General features: G+C 34.8%; 1 protein-coding gene across 1 annotated transcript; it reads right to left on the bottom strand.

Moving 5' to 3' along the window:
• Positions 1-5011: 5011 nt before the first annotated feature.
• LOC140865789 (tRNA (guanine-N(7)-)-methyltransferase) lies at positions 5012-7248 on the bottom strand. Its single transcript, XM_073270561.1, has 2 exons — positions 7121-7248; positions 5012-6191 (listed from the first exon to the last, which is right to left on the bottom strand). Exons 1-2 carry the CDS (start codon positions 7228-7230, stop codon positions 5435-5437), a joined length of 867 nt encoding a protein of 288 aa, XP_073126662.1. The 5' UTR covers positions 7231-7248; the 3' UTR covers positions 5012-5434.
• Between the last annotated feature and the right edge of the window lie 13365 nt (positions 7249-20613).

The following is a 20613-nucleotide window of genomic DNA, read 5'->3' as shown; positions in this document are numbered from 1 at the left end:
TATTCTCGATAATTATTGAAATATTTAAACCTAGAAAATATCAAGTCTAGAAAATCAAAACTCTTAAAATAAATCTTTCTAACTTGGGAAAAAATCAACAAGGAATTAATACTCCTTTCAATCTCTCCTTTTTTTGCTTTTTTGGACAAATCAAGCACAAACGAGTTAAAGTAAAAACTCCGCCTGAGTTAGAACATTTTTCCCCTTGAATAAGTAAGTCTCCCCCTAAATGTGTTGTCTCTCATGTTGACAACACGAAAGATAACATGGACCAGAACACATGGGGATTCTGAAACATAAATTTAGCAGATCTACAATCTGTCTTAATAATAAATTTTTGATTATATAAATCATCTTGAAATTTTAAAACACATCTAACAATAGCAAGAATTCTTTAGCTACCGTAGCATAATTCTTTTGGGCACTATTCTATTTTCCAGAATAAAACCGAACAAGATTTTCTTGTTTAGTTTCAGTGTTTATTTGTTTAAGAATTCCTCCATAACATATATTAGAGGCATCTGTCTCAATAAATTTTTCCCATTGAGGATTTTTCAACTTAAGACAAGGAAGATTTTTAACTTTTTCTTTAATTCTTTGAACCGCTTTAGTATGATCTACAGTGCAAGGAGAAGGATTCTTTTTAAGTCTATCATATAAAGTAGCAGAATCATTTGTAATGTTTTGAATATAAGGAGAAATATAATTTAAACTCCCTAAAAATCTTTGTAACTGAGTTTTATCAGTTATTTCATTTGAAAATTTATTTCCAAATTCAATACTTCTTTGTATGGGAATAATATTACCTTTTTCTATCATATGACCAAGAAATCTAATATTAGTATGGAATAAAATCATTTTTGATTTTGATATAATAAGACCATGTTAAATAACAATTTTTCTAAATATTTCTAAATGTTTGAAATGGGATTCAATATCTTTAGAAAAAATCAATATATCATCAATATAAACAATAATAAAATTGCTGGAAGGATAAAAAAAATATCATTCATAATTTGTTGAAATTCTGAATGGACATTTTTAAGGCCAAATGACATAACTATCCATTCATAATGTCCTAGAGGAACTTTAAAAGCAGTTTTATATCTATCAAATTCTTTTATTTGAATCTGCCAATATGTTGATTTTAAATCAAACTTGGAAAATACCAAATCATTAACAAGTCTATCTAATAAATCTTTTTTATTAGAAATAGGATGTCTAGTCCATTTTAAAACTTTATTAAGAGGTTTATAGTTTATAACCAATCTAGGAACACCTTTTTCTATGTTCAGAATGTTTATTAACATAAAAGCAGTATAAGACCAAGAAGATTGAGAAGGAATTTTTTCCTAATAAAGATTTTTATTTCATTCTTACATAATTCTATGTATTCTGAATTCATTTGACAAAGTCGAGCCTTAGTTGAAATATTCATTTCATCAAAATTATCTTCATAAAGAAGAGACACAATATGTTTCTTTCTATCCCAAAAAAACATTAGGATGATCATTACAAATTTCTAAGAAAAATTTATTATGAATAAATTTATTTTTTTTCTTGTAATTTATGATTTTTTTTAATTTTTCATCAATAGTTAAAAAAAAATTGATTTCTTTTTCTAAGGAATTTATATAAAAAAATTTCCAATTAATTTTATCCTGAAGTTCATTTAAAACTCTATATATAGGTTTTATTATAAATTGAAAAGTAATAGGTTTTCCTTCAAAAGTACTTGTTATTCTTTTGTCATCAATATGAGTTAAAGGATAAATTTTATAAATAAAAAAAAGACCAAGAATGAGTTGGCTGAAAATATGTTTAGCTAATAAAAAACTTGTTGCTATACAATTTTTATCTTTGCAAATATAAACAATAGGTAATTTATAATTTATTTTAAAAGGTTCTCCTCCTTCATGAGACAAAGAATGAGTAGTCTTATAAAAATATTTTATAGGAATAAGACCTTCTTGTATTAATATAAATCAGCATCACTATCAATCATGTCAATAAAATTTTTCTTATAAGAGTTATCTATCAAAAGGGTAATATTAGTATACCATTTTTGAGATATTATCATGCTTAAAACTGAAAGGTGATTGTCTTCAAATAAAGATATTTTTTGAAAATAATCTTCTGGATCATAATCATTTTTTTTTCTTTTCCTATTTTATTTATTCGATTATGAAGAATAATATTTTCATTTTGTAAATTTTTAATTTTTTTTTAAAATTATTAATCTCATGAAGTAAATCTGATATAGTAACTGGATTTTGATTATCATATTTTTGTTTAAGAAGTTTTTTAACTTCTGTCATAAAATAAGTTTGATTAATAATGTTATCCGTCTTAATATTATTAGTTGACGGGCTTTTTCAATTTGATCAATAATATTTGATATTAAAGTTGGATTTTTAATCATCTTGAGAAAATCTAAAATATTATTGTTGTCTAAGACATTAATATTAATATCATTAAACTGAAAAATGAGTTTATAAAACTCATCATTATTTTCATTATTTTTGGTACATACTTGTCTTTAAATGCAAGCATCACAATCTTATATTTCTGATTTTGAAATAACAGAATCATATTCTAAGGTATTTAAATCTTTAGAACTATAAGACTCATTTTCTAAACTATAGCTATTATCACTATTTTTAGAATGGTCAGAATTTAAAAATATTTTATATAAATTTTCCGTTATAGTTTCATCAATATTAAAATTTTTAATATTTTCTTTGGTCCAACACTTATTAGCATAATGACCTTTTTTTTAACATTTATAACAAATAATTTGTGTCTAGGATAAATCCTTTTCTTTTTTCTTATTTCTTTTCTCTTTTCTTTTTTTATCTTTTTGTTTTTTTGATAAATTTTTTCTATAAAATTTCTTCTTTCTATAAGGCCTATCAGATTTTTCCTTATCATGTAACATCTTTTTATCTCTAGGCATATTTATACCAAATTGGTCGCAAAATTTAGCAAGTTATCTTTTTTCTAACAATTTTTGTCTTTTTATTTGTTTATCTAATTTCAATTCATCAAGAGCTAAACCTTTTTGGACACAAGTACTAATTAATTTACCATAAGTATAATTGTCATAAATAATAGATCAATTATCTTTTCTAAAAACGTTTCTTACTTTTTCTGCAAATAATCCTGGAAGTCAATAAATTTGGACTTCCATTGACTAGTATTACAATCAGATAATTCATATATTCTTGATAAGAAATTATCTTAACTTTTTTTTTATTTATTAATAATGATAAGGAAAAAAGTAATTTTCGATTTATCATTAACTCAATCTTGACATTAATAATTCAAATCAAACATATCATTATTTATTTCAATCATATCTAATTTCATCAATAATCTCAATCTACTTTATCCATATATTATAATATTCGTTGAATCAAGTTGTTCTTAAATAAAGTGTTTAAAAAATCATTCATGATGTAAATGAGTCGAACCGAGCCGAACAGTGTCAGGCTCGAGCTCAGCTCGTTTGATATATAGAAGGGCTCGAGCTCGAACCGAGCTTTTATCATAAGGCTCGAGCTCGGCTCGTTTAGTATATATATATCGACTCCGGCTCGGCTTGGGCTCGGCTCGAGCTTGACTCATTTATTATATTAAACGAGCTTGGCTCGAGTTCGGTTTGTTTTCAGGCTCATTAAGCGAGATCATTAAGAAGGCTCGTTAGCAAGCTCGTTAAAGCAAACTCGTTAGCCAATTCATTTTCAAGCTCGTTAAGCGAGCTTGTTTTCGAGTTTGAGTTTTTTTTTTCAAGAAAGATTTAATTTAAATTTTAATATACAAGTTTTTAAAATATATAAATTTACTCAATGAGCATATAAACAACTAAAGTGGCTGAGCTCGAAAAACTATATAAACTAATATATATTCACGAGCCAACAAAATGAGCCGAGCCTGAACCCGAGCTCAATCTGACGAGCCACTAGCCGATCCGGAGCTCGAGCTGGCAAGCCAAGACCAAGCTAACATGCCACCTAAACGAGCCGAGCTCGAGCTCCCAAGCCTATTAACGAACAGGGTCGCGAGCTAACAAATCGAACATCCTTAAGCTCAAGCTCGGCTCATGAAAATTGCCGAGCTCGAAATTAAGCTCGAGCTCAGGCTCGGCTCGCTTAGGTTAACGAACCACGAACAAGTTTTTCCACATGTCGAGCTCCGAATAACTTGCGAAGAGTTCGATTCATTTACACCATTTTTCATATTGTAATGAAGATAACAGGTTTTATTTCTCAAATTCTTCACCGTAGCAACGATTTTTTAAAGAAAAATAATGATGCTAACTATGTTAAACTACGGGTGCTATCGAGTCGAACCGAGCCGAGTATCATACTACTCGAACTCGAGCTCGACTCATATTTGACTACTCGAACTCGAGCTCGAGCTCGATCGAGTAATTAATTTCGTACTCGAGCTCGAGCTTGACTATAGTTCGAGTTTTCGAGCTCGAAAAATAAATAAATAAAATATTTTATATATATATATATATATATATATATATATATATATATATATATATATATATAGACATTGAAAGCTCGTGCTCGAGCTCGATGTATGATCGAGTAATTAATTTCGTACTCGAGCTCGAGCTTGACTATAGTTCGAGTTTTCGAGCTCGAAAAATAAATAAATAAAATATTTTATATATATATATATATATATATATATATAATATATATATATATATATATATATATATATATATATATAGACATTGAAAGCTCGTGCTCGAGCTCGATGTATGTTCGAGCTATATATAGACATTGAAAGCTCGTGCTCGAGCTCGATGTATGTTCGAGCTACATATATATATATATATATATACAGACATTGAAAGCTCGAGTTCGAGCTCGATGTATGTTCGAGCTACTCGAGCTCGAGCTCGGTGAGTCGAGTTTTGACCGAGGTACTCGCGAGTAGCTCGGCTCGTTTGTACCTCTAAATTGTTGTTAAACATATTGCCCAACAAAACTTTTAAATTATACGAATCTCCACTTGCCTTCAAACGAAATGCAAAGAATATTTAGCTAAAAGCAGTCTCTTTGTTAAAAAGAAACAAAAAACAAAACAGAAGACATTTGTTCCCACGGGCATACCCATATAACATAGATTGACATCCAATTCAATGGTTTCTTATCTTACAGTCGCCCAGTCGCCCAGTATTTTCTTGCTAATATCTGCAGACAACATTTGAGATATCAACTAGCTCTCTCTATAACGTCTTTCAGAATTTGGGAATAAACTACGGTAGTCCAATGCATTCTCTTCACCGTGATGGGAATACCACCGCATTAGGCACAAAATCGAAAACCATCTTTCTATTTACCATTTAATTGGATTGAAAACTTTAATGTGAATGGATCCAGTCCATAATTCATGTCACTTGGAGCATAAGTCAATGAGGAAGAGCCAGTTCGACACGTCTATAAACAGCTTGAAACGTTTGGCCACCATTCCTCTCAACTTTCTGCCCTTCCTCAGTAGCAGTACTCAAGAGCTTTACAACCGGATCATTTTGTAGTTCATCCTCAGTAAGAGGCTTAAATAAAGGGTGATCCTCCAAACATGATTGCATCCACAAACCAAGCTCCTCCACATCGGTTATTGTATAGATTATCCCACCGACTCTAAGCACATAAGCATACTCATCGAGCAAATGCGAACTGATGACCCTACGCCTATGGTTTTTCTCTTTAAAATGAGGATCCGGAAACAAAAAGAACATCTTAGTGAGCTGTCCTTTCTCAAAGTAATTGGGAATGTATTTCATGGAATTAGTCCGAACCACTGACGCATTCTCGTACCGGCCTGGATTAGCGGCTCTCAATGCTAATATCCTTTCCTTCACATACTCTGTCACCTTGTCCCTCAATTCCATCCCAATCATAAGCGTATTAGGAAATAGAGTTGCGAGGCTAATTACAAGCCCACCAAATCCACAACCAATGTCCGCAAATTCAATCTTTTTGGAACCATCATACGTGGGGTAATGGAGGGTGTAGTCAACGTGACTAGGTGAGATTGGAACAGGGAAATGAGAATCACTCAAAGGATTGCTATGAGCCCGAGCTCGATAAAATCGCTTTCGAGGTAGTCCCGTTGTCTTGCTATGAGTAGGGTGCTCCAACATTTTCGGGACACCGGTAGTCTCTCTGCCAATTGCATCCCAATCCAATCAAAATCAAAATCAAAATCAAAATCAAAATCAAAATAGCATATATTTGCAACAGAAACTCATAATGTTCATCCAGCCAAAACAAGGTACAATAGCTTGAAACGCATAGCGCCAACTACAAGCTGTTCATTATACATCACAGATGGAAACTTAATACAACAGCAAAGACAGTTTTCACAAACAATATAGTCAGTTCAAGGTATTTTAGCCAACCATTAGTGTCCTATAACAGGCACATTTTAATACTTTACATATTGTGGTCATATTCAATTCATTTGCATACATTTTCAGACGTCAACACTGCATAAAATATCTTAGACTTCCCTACAAGAATTTGAGCATCTTGGCAACACAACCCCGTTATGGCTCCAAAAGATCCAGACTCGGGTAAAACATCAATTTGAGGCGACTCCCTATGGGTAAAGCTTCTAATTTCTCAATTTCTTGAATTATTCATTCATGAATAATTTGTTAGTTTCAATAATGTCGAAAACAAAATTACATAAGATCCCCAAAAATCCTCCTCCTTTAACATTAACTAATTACATCCCAATCTACGAAAACGTTATAGACTACAATTCAACCACATAACTCGAGAACATTCATCCCTTCAAAATGATTCGCGATAGCTTCACAGCAACAGTACAACACTTTGCGTTGTACATTATGGATTAAAGTAGGCACATCCAAATAATCAAAGTTAGTACCTTTACTAAGCAGGGTGAACCCATTTCGAAGAAATTAATATCAATAAAATCTAATTACGAGATTAAAACTTTCGTCTGAAAGCATTAAAGTAAAAAAACAAAAACGAAAATCAACAAACGGAGATTTAAGGATGCTATATAAGCAAAAGGGTTTTAAGGAAAATAAAAAAGGAACACGGAGAATTAAGAAATTGCAAACCTTAGAGCGACAGAGAGGGAGAAGAGGTAGTGGATAGGACAAGGATGTGGGGAAACGATTTGTGCCCTAATTTCAATCAGGTGGTTTGATTGGGCTCTTAAGCCGTTCATAGCAGAGTTTAACCTATCTCAACTATTATCTAATCTATTATCTATACTAGCGATTGGGGCACAAACGCATGTGTAACCTAATGCATAAATTTATATATAGATTTTGCTTTATAATTTTTTTTTCTAAAGTATTATTTTTAGTTAGTACATTTTAATTTTCATATTCATGAGATATAAATGTACTCCATTTATTTTTACAATGAAAAAATATATATATCAATTTTAACAATGATAAGCATAAAAGTTTATAACAACGATAAGTCATAAGGTCAAATTTATTTGCAAACCATCACAATATTTAAAGTCTTTGGAAGAAATAGGGAAAAGTAACTATGACATTTTCACAAACGATTAATTTGCGACCAATATATGCACCAATCCTTCAATTATCAGTAGTAACAAAAAAAATTGGTTCACAAAAAAAAACAATGTAAACCAACATAAAACACAACCAGGTGATAAAAATCTATATAAAAAACCTAGTACCATTAGTCGTTTAAAATTCCAAATAACTGTGAATCAATTCTCTTCCAACATGGTTCGTCATTCTTGAATTTTAAAAAAGGAAAACATAAAATAATAATAAAATAAAAATAAATGTAAAAGGTCATCAAACTCACGGTAAGTGAAGAGAGGGAGAATATTTTCAACCTGCGATATGAAGGAATTTGTTGCAAAAGGCCTATTATGCAAATTGGGAGTATAAAATGTCAAGACAGTTGTAGTATCTCTCCATTTTATCACCCACGACCACTGAAGAAGAGTGGGACAAAATTTTTTTTATTTTTTGGACGGAAGAGGAGAGTTTTTGTAATAACTATGGGCCTATGGCCATACCAACCGTAGTGTCAATTTAATAAGAGTATCAACAAATCATCATACATGTGTTTTAATTTTAACAGCCAATGAATTTAAAAATAGTTACCATTCTTTCGGTGATATCTTTAATTACTTTTCATATTCTTCCAAGTTCATTAAAGGTACCTAAAAAACCAACACAAAATAAGTGAGTTTAATTTGAAAGAAAAATTCACTGTAAGTTAGCGTAGTCATAATTTTTAGCAAAAATATTGTTCTTTTTTACACATTCAATGGAACGTTTAATGATTTATTTCTCACTAACAAAAAATGAGTATAAAATAACTATAACAATCCTATCTTGGGGATATATTAGGAGCAAATTATTAAAAAATAATAGCCCCTATTTAAACACAGTAAATAAGAAGAAATATTTCTTATGTTTAAAATTCTAGAACGACCAAGTCATCCATCAGTAAATAATAGTGTGACCACGATACATTAAAATTCAAGCTTTGGTTAGCAAACAAAACTCTTACATGTTTAAAAATTTATTAATAAATTTTTTTTGGACAACATAATTGCTTATCATCCCATCAGAAGACATAAAATTTAGAAAACAACATAAAATTTGTGCACAAATTTTAGAATTTTACTGTGAGAAACTTATTTCCCATTGAGTTCGAAAGCAAGAGATGTGGAAGGTATTTCAGAGACATAAATTTGGAAGATTTCGAAATGTTTCTAGGGTTAGAAAATTACCAAAACTGGCTTGCGAGATGATGAGAATATAATGGTAAATCGAGCCATACTTGAATCGCATCAGAATTATAGGAGGTGGAACGCTTTTATTATATTCTTCCAAGCACTGTTGGACCAGCATACCGCCGGCCAGGAACTCTTGTGAGAAAAGGAAGGAAGAAATCATATGTGAAACAAATGAAAGTGAGAAGTAAACTAAACAGACATACATAAATCTCTGCCCATGAAAAACACAGAAAAGGAAACCAAATCAACGCATTAACCAAAAGAAAACCATTACAAACATAAACGATAATCGAACTAAAGCGACAAAACTAAGATCATATCGCAACCTATGATTAATCAGAGCAACCCAATATGAAATAAAAATTCAATACGATCATAATTCATGAAAAATTTCCGATTTAGTCAAAGGTCATGTACAAAATCGAGCAAAAATAAACAGCAAGGAGAGAAAAAAAAAAACAAACAAAAAAAGGGAGATAACTTGAAGTAGTAAGTGAAGTTAGCATTTCGCAAACGTCCTGAGGCTGGAGGCCGGTAAGATTCCCAAGCTCTGCGCTGACACATGTAGTTCACCATTATTCACTGTAAAAGATTCGAATCTCCGAATTTCTCGCTCACTCTGCGATTCCTTTGCTCTATTCTTATGTAGGTATCTGAATTCAATTGTCGCGTTCAAGCACGATGCGACATTGAGATAAAGTGGGACGGTTTTTTACCCACGTTTGTGAGAATAGGAGGCAAGTTTTAATTTTTTGATACCAATGCACCATATCCAATAAGTTAGTATTAGGCCCACATCTTTAATAGAATAGTAAGAGATACCATACAAAAAGCCAAATAAGGAAAAAATTCTGAATAGAGGTTACCTAACCACTCTGATAAGAATCATACATTCTGATCTTTTTCATTCCTTGGGAAAGCATGCCATTGTGCGATCATAATACCCCAAATCCACACACAATCAAAAAGTGGATAACAAACAAACAATGACAGACAAAAGGGTATATAACAACAAATAGACATGATAGCTTCCAACGTGAAGAGCATAATTGGTTGTGAGAGCCTAGTGATAGTTTTCATTAACCTCAATCCTCAAGAAGAGTATGAGCAATGAATTTGCAAAAAGATGTTGAAATTAAAAGCCAAAGGTATGTTCTGAGAAGATGTTCAATAGTATATAGCAAGGAACTTACTTGAATATTAAAAGGCTCACTTAATTTTCGATTAAATAGAAAAAATAATATATGGTTGAATAATCATAGGTGTTTCACGTATTGGTATTGGTATGTGAGAATAAAGAGTTTTATTACTATATTATAAAGCTAAAGAAGCCTTTTGAAACTCAAATTTGATTACAATTGAGTGAAACTAACATTCTGGAATAACATGTGCCATGGAAAGCTAAACTGTAAATAAATATATATACCTATCAATCGCAAATAGTATCCAGTGTGAGTCGCTCTGGATCACTGAATTCGTGGAGCAACACAAACTTATATCCATCAAACACGAAACATATATCACACATGAGAACAAACACCATAACTAAATAAACATTAATATAGATGGCAGAAACCGATTGGGGGTCTTTGGTGGATCCTGTGCGTTTGGATTTTTTTTTTTGAACAGAGAAGTTCACACTTTTTGGAGAAGATTGCAGACGTGTTGAAGGGGTTGGGAGATGTGATGTTGCAGCGGTTGAGTTTTTTTAACGGAGAACTTTTGTATAAATTCATATAAAAGAAGGGTAAAATAGGAAAAATGTTTTGGTGTGTTAAAGCCACACCAAAAACAGTTTTTAAAAGTGTCTCATGCTTAATATAATAGAAAGAGATTATAAAAGATGTGTAGGTTAGAGTAACTACCTTGGGGACACCAAAATAATTTATTCCAAAATTATCATTTTCTAACCATTATTTTACTAAAAACATCCCACTAACTTCATGATTTATTTTTTTAAAAAGACCTTTTTTTTACACACACAAAGTGTATGCATTTTTTACTAGTATTTTATAACAATTGAAAGGCACATAGTAACTGTCAACATGAGGACACCAACTTTTGTTTTTGGTTTTACCCTCTCATCCCATTTTTATCCACTATTCAACTAAACCTCCCACTCACTCCACCCACAAAATTAAAAATACATATAAAATAACTTTTATTTTATACACGCATAAGCGTGTGCCTTTTTTACTAGTAATAATAATAGGTCTACAATGATTCGTCATGTTTTAGTCCTCGTTTGGTATCAAAATCCAGGCCAAAAAAGTATTTTTTTTAAAAAAAATGTTTTTTTGGCTAATAAGGTGTTTGGATGACCAAATAAGTGCTTAAAAAAACACTTTTTAAGTAAAAAAAAAAAAAGAGTTTTTTCAAAAGCCAAATATTATAACTTAAAAAAGCACTTATTTTAAAAAATCACTACAAAATCCAAACGGGCTCATTATTAATTATGTTTTAGAGATATGAATTATTAGATACATGATTTCGATATTAATTTTTGACGTAAGATCTCATTATCTATTCTATTTTATAATAGTTGAGAGGCACATAGTAACCGCCAACATGAGGACACCAATTTTTGTTATCGGTTTTACCCTCTCATCCCATTTTTATCCACTATTCCACTAAACCTCTCACTCACTCTACCCACAAAATTAAAAATACATATAAAATAACTTTTATTTTACACACGCATAAGCGTGTGCCTTTTTTTACTAGTAATAATAATAGGTCTACCATGATTCGTCATGTTTTAGTCCTTGTTTGGTATCAAAAGCCAAGACAAAAAAACATTTTTTAAAAAAAATATTTTTTTGGCTAATAAGGTGTTTGGATGACAAAATAAGTGCTTAAAAAAGCACTTTTTAAGTAAAAAAAAAAAAAAGCTTTTTCAAAAGCAAAAAATTATAGCTTAAAAAAACACTTATTTTAAAAAATCACTACAAAATCCAAACGGGCTCATTATTAATTATATTTTAGAGATATGAATTATTAGATACATGATTTCGATATTAATTTTTGACGTAAGATCTCATTATCTATTATATTTTATAATAGTTGAGAGGCACATAGTAACTGCCAACATGAGGACACCAACTTTTGTTTTCGGTTTTACCCTCTCATCCCATTTTTATCCACTATTCCACTAAACCTCCCACTCACTCCACCCACAAAATTAAAAATACATATAAAATAACTTTTATTTTACACACGCATAAGCGTGTGCCTTTTTTACTAGTAATAATAATAGATCTACCATGATTCGTCATGTTTTAGTACTCGTTTGGTATCAAAAGCCAGAACAAAAAAATATTTTTTTTAAAAAATATTTTTTTGGTTAATAAGGTGTTTGGATGACCAAATAAGTGCTTAAAAAAGCACTATTTAAGTATTTAAAAAAAAGAGCTTTTTCAAAAGCCAAAAATTATAGCTTAAAAAAGAATTTATTTTAAAAAATCACTACAAAATCCAAACGGGCTCATTATTAATTATGTTTTAGAGATATGAATTATTAGATACATGATTTTGATATTAATTTTTGACGTAAGATCTCATTATCTATTCTATTTTATAATAGTTGAGAGGCACATAGTAACTGCCAACATGAGGACACCAACTTTTGTTTTCGATTTTACCCTCTCATCCCATTTTTATCCACTATTCCACTAAACCTCCCGCTTACTCCACCCACAAAATTAAAAATACATATAAAATAACTTTTATTTTACACATGCATAAGCGTGTGCCTTTTTTACTAGTAATAATAATAGGTCTACCATGATTCGTCACGTTTTAGTCCTCGTTTGGTATCAAAAGTCAGGCCAAAAAAAATATTTTTTTATTAAAAAAATGTTTTTTTAGGTAATAAGGTGTTTGGATGACCAAATAAGTGCTTAAAAAAGCACTTTTTTAAGTAAAAAAAAGAGCTTTTTCAAAAGCAAAAAATTATAGCTTAAAAAAACACTTATTTTAAAAAATAACTACAAAATCCAAACGGGCTCATAATTAATTATGTTTTAGAGATATGAATTATTAGATACATGATTTCGATATTAATTTTTGACGTAAGATCTCATTAGCCAATATACACTAACTATGAACCGGTTCTAGCATCCCAGAATTCAAAACCAAACCAACTTAATTGGTCGGACCAAGTCTTGTATATCCCTACTCAAATATTCTTTCATTGAAAATGAAACCAAAAAAAATATAATAATACTAATAAAATAAATCGGCCAAGCCTTGTAGGCTTGTAGTGTCAAGACTCAAGAGTGAGGCTCTAACAACACCATATATATGATCTTTTTACAAATAAGCGTAATTAATTATGTATTATTGACGTGGTAAATCATGAGACATTAGATCTATCATTGGGCTATTACTCATATGCTAGCTAGATTGAAATCTACCCTTAAAGCAACATATATAAATTAATATTTATGGACTGCCTGAGAATCAATCTTCGTCTGAATCAACCCATGCATAGTACCTGGGGAACATGGCCGGGCAAGCTTCCACTCATTGGATTTCTGCTCATCATCACAAAATTTCTTCGACATGAAATACGGCAGCTGAAGATTGCTTAAATGCTAGTTTCTGCACCTCCGATCCAATTCCTACCTGAAGCTAGCTTTTGGAAGATTTCGGCCTGGCCTGAAGAATAATTCTTTGCCTTGACAGATTTAGGATTGGGCAAATTAAACTCCGAGGTGCTGCAGTGGATCATCTCTAATTAATCTGCTAATTAATCCCAACAATAGCATGCATATTGAGCCCATCAAGGGATCACACAACCACTGAGGGATCAGAAGAACATGAGATAATTGGAGAAGATAATTGGAGTAATTGAAAATGTAGTCTATATTTGCATTAATCCATCAACGCCTTTTATAGGCAATTGGATACATGAAATTTGAAATCAATTCCAACACATGCAAAAACATTGTCGTGTCAAATTTTATGATGGCTAGCCTATTGAATTCAACAGACATACATTGTCTACCTATTAAATGCTAGGGGACAAACTCTAAATACATGCATATGCATTTAATAACTTGAGTCTACCAATCAACTCACACAACTTTTGCTTATTGTGACAATTTTGACAAATTCAAGCATGCATACAAAATAATTTAATATTTCACAATCCTCCTTAATTTGTAATGCATATATGATTTTTGAGATGATTGATGTGATGATATTTTCCTATATTTTTGTGTGTTAATTGTTGTGATTAGGAGAGTGTGCATTGATTAAATTCATCGTATAGTTCCTAATGAATGTTTTTGTTTTGATTTAGGAAAAGAAGGAAATGAGCTGCAAGTTGAAGAAGAAAAGAAACAAGAGCTCTGATCTGCACAAGAATGGAGCGCGGATGAAGGTTTGCACATGTTGTATGCACAACATGATGCGCTATTGAAGAAAGATGAAGGAAGCGCGTTTGCGCTTGGTATCCGTGCATGAAGAGCTATTGAATTGCGCTATAGCGCATGGGAAGATGTTGTTTGCACAGGTCTTTTGTGCGAAGGAATTGGAGGCAGAGTTGCTACCACTCGATCCGCAATATCTCACCGATTGAGCGGCCGTCTGAAGAAGCAAAACAGTGGGCGATGAAATTTTCTACCGATCGAGCGGTGCCAAGAATTACGAAAACAATAGGCTATATATTTTCTGGTGCTCGATCCGCTCAACTCGTCCGATCGATCGAGAAGGCTTTTTTGGGAAAAAATCTATAATTTAGGAATTTTTATTTTTAAGGACTCTAGCCTTAATTAAAATATATATCTCAAATTTTAGAGTCTTGGGAGAGGATTCTGAATCAGTTTTGGACGGCGAGAGCTTGAAGAATTCTCTTGGCGGCTAGGTTTCTTCTCTCTTTTCTTAGATTTAATTTTTCTTTCATGAATTTTTCTAGAAAATTCATGAATATTTGTGGCTAAGTTTTAGTACTTGGTTGAGGAAGACGAACCCTTGATTTTTTTTATTCATGAGATTCAGTTTTTTATTGTTTAATTCCAAATTGCGTATCAAGAGTTGTTTTGGATTGATTGTCATGCTTGTATATGAGATTTTAGGATTGATCACCTTAGAATTTTTCTATACAATCTATTTCTAAATTAGAATTCAAATCCGTAATTGTTCGAATCATCTGATTTTTGAAGAAACTATGATTAATATTTTTTGCTGTTGAATTTGTTAAATCGTAGGAACAATAATTGACTAGATTAAATACAATCGCTGGTATTGTGTTGTGTCTAGATTCATCAGTTTTACTCATTTGAATGCTACCGTGGATTTAAATCTAATCGCTGGTATTGATTTAATTTATGGGGTAAGGGTTAACTTAGAACATTGTTGTCTAGTTAACTAAAATTAAGGTGAAACAGGAATTAAATTTTCAATGATGAATATTCAATGTGAATTAATTATATTTAGGGAATCGATGATCGAATGAATAATTTCAAGAGTGTAGTAGACCGATACCAAGTCTCGTTAGTTTATTAATCTTTCTTATTTTAATTCTTGCATAGTAGTTAGTAAAATCCAAAAAACCCCTTTTACTATTTCCGTATTTTTAAGAACACACTTAAATTTCACTTTTCTCATGGGAACGATCCCTACTCTCACTGCTACATAATTTATTTATCTGATTGGAGTCAGGTAATTTGGGTGCGACACGACTGAGCGCTACCAAATTTTGGCGTCGTTGCCGGGAAAGACGTTTAATTTAATTGTGTTCTTTTTTTTTTATTTCTATTTTTCTTCCCCCCGTGCTACTCTGGTTTGTTCATGTTTTCAGGTGAATCTTCAGAAAAATAATTTTAATACGATCCGGAGATAGACAGAACTTTCCATCGTCGGCAGAGAGAAGCTCGTAGGAGACAAGAAGAAGACGAGCGCGTGTTTGAGGATTTTAGAGGAGCAATGGCTGACAACGCCAATCTGAGTTTGAGACAACTTGGCACTCCTGATCTGAATCAATAGCCCCTATGCATTACTTTTCCTACTTTAGAAGCTAATGCTACTTTTGATTTAAAATCTGGGCTAATTCACTTATTACCTTCATTCCATGGTCTTGCAGGTGAGGATCCGCATAAGCATTTGATGGAATTTCATGTGGTATGCACAAGTATAAAACCCCATGGAGTGACAGAAGAGCAGATCCAACTGAGAGCTTTTCCTTTTTCTTTAAAAAATTCTGTGAAGGATTGGTTATACTATTTACCCTCTGGATCCATCACTACCTGGACAGAGATGAAAAGGATATTTCTAGAGAAGTACTTTCCAGTGTCTAGAGCGACAAACATCAGGAAAGAGATCTATGGGTGCAAGAAATTTATAGGGGAATCAATTCATGAATACTGGGAGCGGTTCAAGAAACTTGTATCTAGTTGTCCGCAACATCAGATAAGTGAAAACCTGTTAATTCAATATTTCTATGAAGGTTTGTTGCCTCATGACAGGAGAATGTTAGATGCGGTCAGTGGAGAAGTTTTTGTGGACAAAACTCCACTACAAGCAAGGAACTTGATAGAGAATATGACTGCTAATTCTAAGCAATTTGGCACTAGCAAGAGTGATCCAGCGCCCAGACGGGGCAACGAGGTAAAAATTTCTTCTCTTGAACAATAATTGATTGAACTGACGTCTCTTGTGCGTCAAATGGCTATAGGGAATGGACAGAATGTGAAAAAGTGTGGAATATGTGCTGCAGTGGGACATGCAACTGACATGTGTCCCACACTTCAAGAGGGATCTACTGAACAAGTCAATGCAGCAGGACGATTTCCTAGGCCACCACAGCAGAGAAATTATGATCGAATACATTCAATCCAGGTTGGAAGGATCATCCAAACCTCAGATATGGAAATCATGCAATGTGTAGTAGCCCGTGCCCGAAATCAGTGATTAAGTATTAATCAATTCATTAATCCTACTAGTTAAGAGTAAACGTGATTAAGAGAACTCTTAATGGGTTAACGGAGTCCGGAATTGGATTCAGAACACTTGGAAATGGTTTGAGGGTCATCGAGTTCGGAGGCTCTGAAGTCAAGGTTCGGACGGTCCGAAGTCAGGGTTCGAACGATCCGAAGAGTGGTTCGGACGCTCCGAACGTGCTGCCGACAGTCGTCATGGATGACGTCATTATGCTGAAGTAAGCAATGATGTAATATTGAGTTCGGATGATCCGAAGTCCAGTTCGGACGATCCAAACGTGTTCGGAGGCTCCTAAGTCAGTTCGAAGGGCCCGAACTCCGTCTATAAATAAGGGGTGCCGAGCTCATTTTTGAAGTGCACCAGTTCTCCTCTTCTCTCTCGATTCCTTAGCCTTCTAACTCAGATCTAGGGAATTCTAGGCGTCCCGTTGGGAATCCGAAAGTGGCATAGCGATCCAGGTGTCGTAGCAGAGCTGTGGCCTAGTTTTGAGGCACTCGACAGCAAAGGGCTAACGACGGACGAAGGTATAGCTTTTGCTTCCTATAAATATTTAGGAGTATGCAATAGCTTAGTTAAGGATTTTAGAGCACTATAATGATAGTAGTATCATTTGGCAGTGTAGAGCAGACTATAGGCATGGACCAAGGGTTGGTAGAGCTTGCACTGATTTGAGATACGAAAGTACTGTTCAAGAAATCCTGACTGAGTATGCAAGTATTATGTGACTGCATGGTTTATATGTCATTGATTTATGCTGCATTCATTTGCATACTGAGCTATCTCCTTCGAGATGTCTGTTAGTAGGGTTTTTCCCTATCTTGTTAGTGGTTGGACTTCCATCGATTTGGGTCCGGCATATCCACTGGTATTATGGTATGGGAGCCACCTCCTGAAGCGACGGCACAACGTGCTACGTACCAGGGCCCGGTCTGTCTCTGATATATGATCCTTGACCTCGAGTTTATAGGGAGTTCACTTTGCATGCATGTATACTCATACTTTTGTACTGAGCATTTTATGCTCACGTCTCGTACTCTGTGTTTCTGGACACCCTATTCCATGGGGCAGGTTTGCGATTGGACAAGGCGGGTGGATCCAAGAGGGGCTAGGAAGTTGTTGGTCAGCTGGAGCTTCGCCTAGGTTTTATTCTGTTGTTATTTGGATTAATACAGTTGTTCGATCTGGTTGTATAATATTTGGGTATTTACAGATTCCTTTACTTGGGATTGTATAATGTTTATGGTTTCCGCATTTTTATTCTGATATCCATTTAATTAAGTTAATTGCATGTCTAAGTTCTGTTTAGTAGGTGATCCAGGTAAGGGTCACTACATTTATGGTATCAGAGCATGCATAGTATTCTTGGGATTTAGACTCTGCATAAGGTAACCGTGAGGTGCTTTTGTAGATGGCGAACTACGATGACCAGAGTAGCCATGGTAGTGGAGGTGGATGCTGGGGGAGATGACGATCGTGAGCGTCATCGGGACCGTCATCATCGTCGTCGTGATGAGGATCGTTTCACTGTACGGCGATTTCTGCAGATGGGTCCTAAGCCCCTTGTTGGAGGTGAGTCTCCGAAGGATGCGGAGAACTGGTTAGACCGTATGGAGATGACTTTTCAGACTTAACACTGCACCGAGGAGCAGAAGATGGAGACCCTTGGCTATCTTCTGGATGGGCGAGCCCGTAGGTGGTGGAGGTTTAATTCTGCACCCTTTATTGCGGCGAGAGGAGTGGCCCTTGGGCCGAGTTCCTCACAGCTTTTCAGAAGCTTTATTTTCCTCCTGCACTCCGTCAGTCGAAGGCAGGTGAGCTACTGAGTCTGCGACAGGGAGCCATGTCTATTGATTAGTATCAGCATAAGTTCTTTGATCTGCTATCCTATTGCCCCGAGATTGCTGACAGCTCTGGGATGAAGTATAATCTTTTCCTTCAGGGCCTTAACCCTGAGATCCATGACCATGTGGCGGTTGGCGACGACATGCCCTACGAGGGTTTGGTAAGCCATTGTCACCAGGCGGAGGATAGCATTTGGCGGAACAGGTCTTTTCCTCAATCGAGGCCTGCTAGTTCTTTGGGTCCCCATGCCCAATCTTTCAAGAAGTCTGGATCTACTTCTTCCTCTGGTTCTGGAGGTATTGTCCGTTTTGGTAAGAAGGACAAGTGTGATCATTGTGGGAAGAACCATCCGACCGACCGTTGCCGTAGAGCTTCTGGAGCTTGTTTCCGTTGTGGAGAGACTGGTCATATCCGGAGGGATTGTCCACTATCTGGGGGAGGAGGTTTTGGTTCTGGTTCAGGATCTGGTTCTCAGGCTACCGTTCAGCAGAGGACGCAGGATAGCCTGCTGGGAGTTCTCATTTGAGGCCACGAGCTTCTGGCCAGGTGTTTGCCCTGAGACATGATCAGGCAGTGGATGAGAATGAGAAAGTTATCGCAGGTACATTTTTGCTTTATGGTATACCTGCTCTTGTACTTATTGACACTGGTGCATCTCATTCCTTCATTTCTGCACGTTTTGTTAAGAGGCATAAGTTACCATGCATTGCACTAGACGTAGTGATGTCTGTTTCTACTCCGACGGGCCAATCTGCTTTGGCTAAGCGTCTAGTGATGGGTTGCCCTTTAGAGTTCGAAGGAAATATTCTGTTAGCGAATCTCATGGTCCTGACGATGGACGACTTTGATTGCATTCTGGAAATAGATATGTTGACTACCTATCAAGCTTTAGTGGACTGCTATCAGAGATTAGTACGCTTTCATCCGGAGGGGAGTGAGAGCTGGTTTTTCTATGGAGAGGGAGCGCGACCCCCGATGCCTTTGGTATCAGCTTTGAGAGCCTTTCGAGCTCTAGAGTCTGGCGGGGAAGGCTACCTTATCTATGCAGTTGATTTGTCCACTGAGAGCATTGGGATAGAGAGCATTCCAGTCGTGGATGAATTTCCAGATGTTTTTCCTGATGAGATTCCGGGTTTTTCTCATGCTAGGGAAGTCGAGTTTGGCATAGAGTTGATGCCGGGTAATTCAACTATTTCTCGAGCACCGTATCGTCTGGCTCCGTCAGAGATGCATGAATTAAATAATCAGCTACAGGATCTTTTGGACAAGGGGTACATTCATCCAAGTGTATCTCCTTGGGGAGCTCCTGTTCTTTTTGTAAAGAAGAAGGATGGGTCGATGCGGCTGTTCATTGACTATCGGCAGCTGAATCGAGTCACTGTGAAGAACAAGTATCCGTTGCCTCGTATTGATGACTTGTTTGATCAGCTGCAGGGCACGTCAGTTTACTCCAAGATTGACTTGAGATCTGGGTATCATCAGTTGAGAGTCCGTGATCACGACGTAGCCAAGACTGCATTCCGTACTCGCTATGGGTATTACGAGTTTCTAGTGATGCCATTTGGTTTGACTAATGCGCCGGCTATGTTCATGGATCTGATGAACCGCATCTTCAGGGAGTATTTGAACAAGTTTGTCGTGGCCTTCATTGACGACATCTTGGTGTATTCGCGTAATACGGAAGAGCATGTTTCTCACTTGCGGTTGGTACTGCAAACTCTTCGAGATGAGCAGTTGTACGCCAAGCTGAGCAAGTGTGAGTTTTGGATGGATCGAGTGGTCTTTCTTGGCCATATCATATCCAGGGAGGGGATTTTTGTTGATCCAAGCAAGATTGAGGCGGTTCTTAATTGGTCGCGTCCGACGACGGTTGCTGAGATCCGTAGTTTTCTGGGTCTAGCAGGTTATTATCGTCACTTCATTCTGAACTTCTCTCAACTAGCTCGACCTTTGACGCAGCTTACCCGCAAGGGTGTGGATTTCGAGTGGTCCTCTGAGTGTGAGAAGAATTTTTGTGAGCTTCGACGGCGG

The sequence above is a fragment of the Henckelia pumila genome, chromosome 4, assembly GCF_033568475.1.
Source record: "Henckelia pumila isolate YLH828 chromosome 4, ASM3356847v2, whole genome shotgun sequence".
In the NCBI taxonomy this organism is placed as follows: domain Eukaryota; kingdom Viridiplantae; phylum Streptophyta; class Magnoliopsida; order Lamiales; family Gesneriaceae; genus Henckelia; species Henckelia pumila.
The sequence above is the reverse complement of the archived record's forward strand: the minus strand, read 5'-3'. Positions and strand labels throughout refer to the sequence as shown.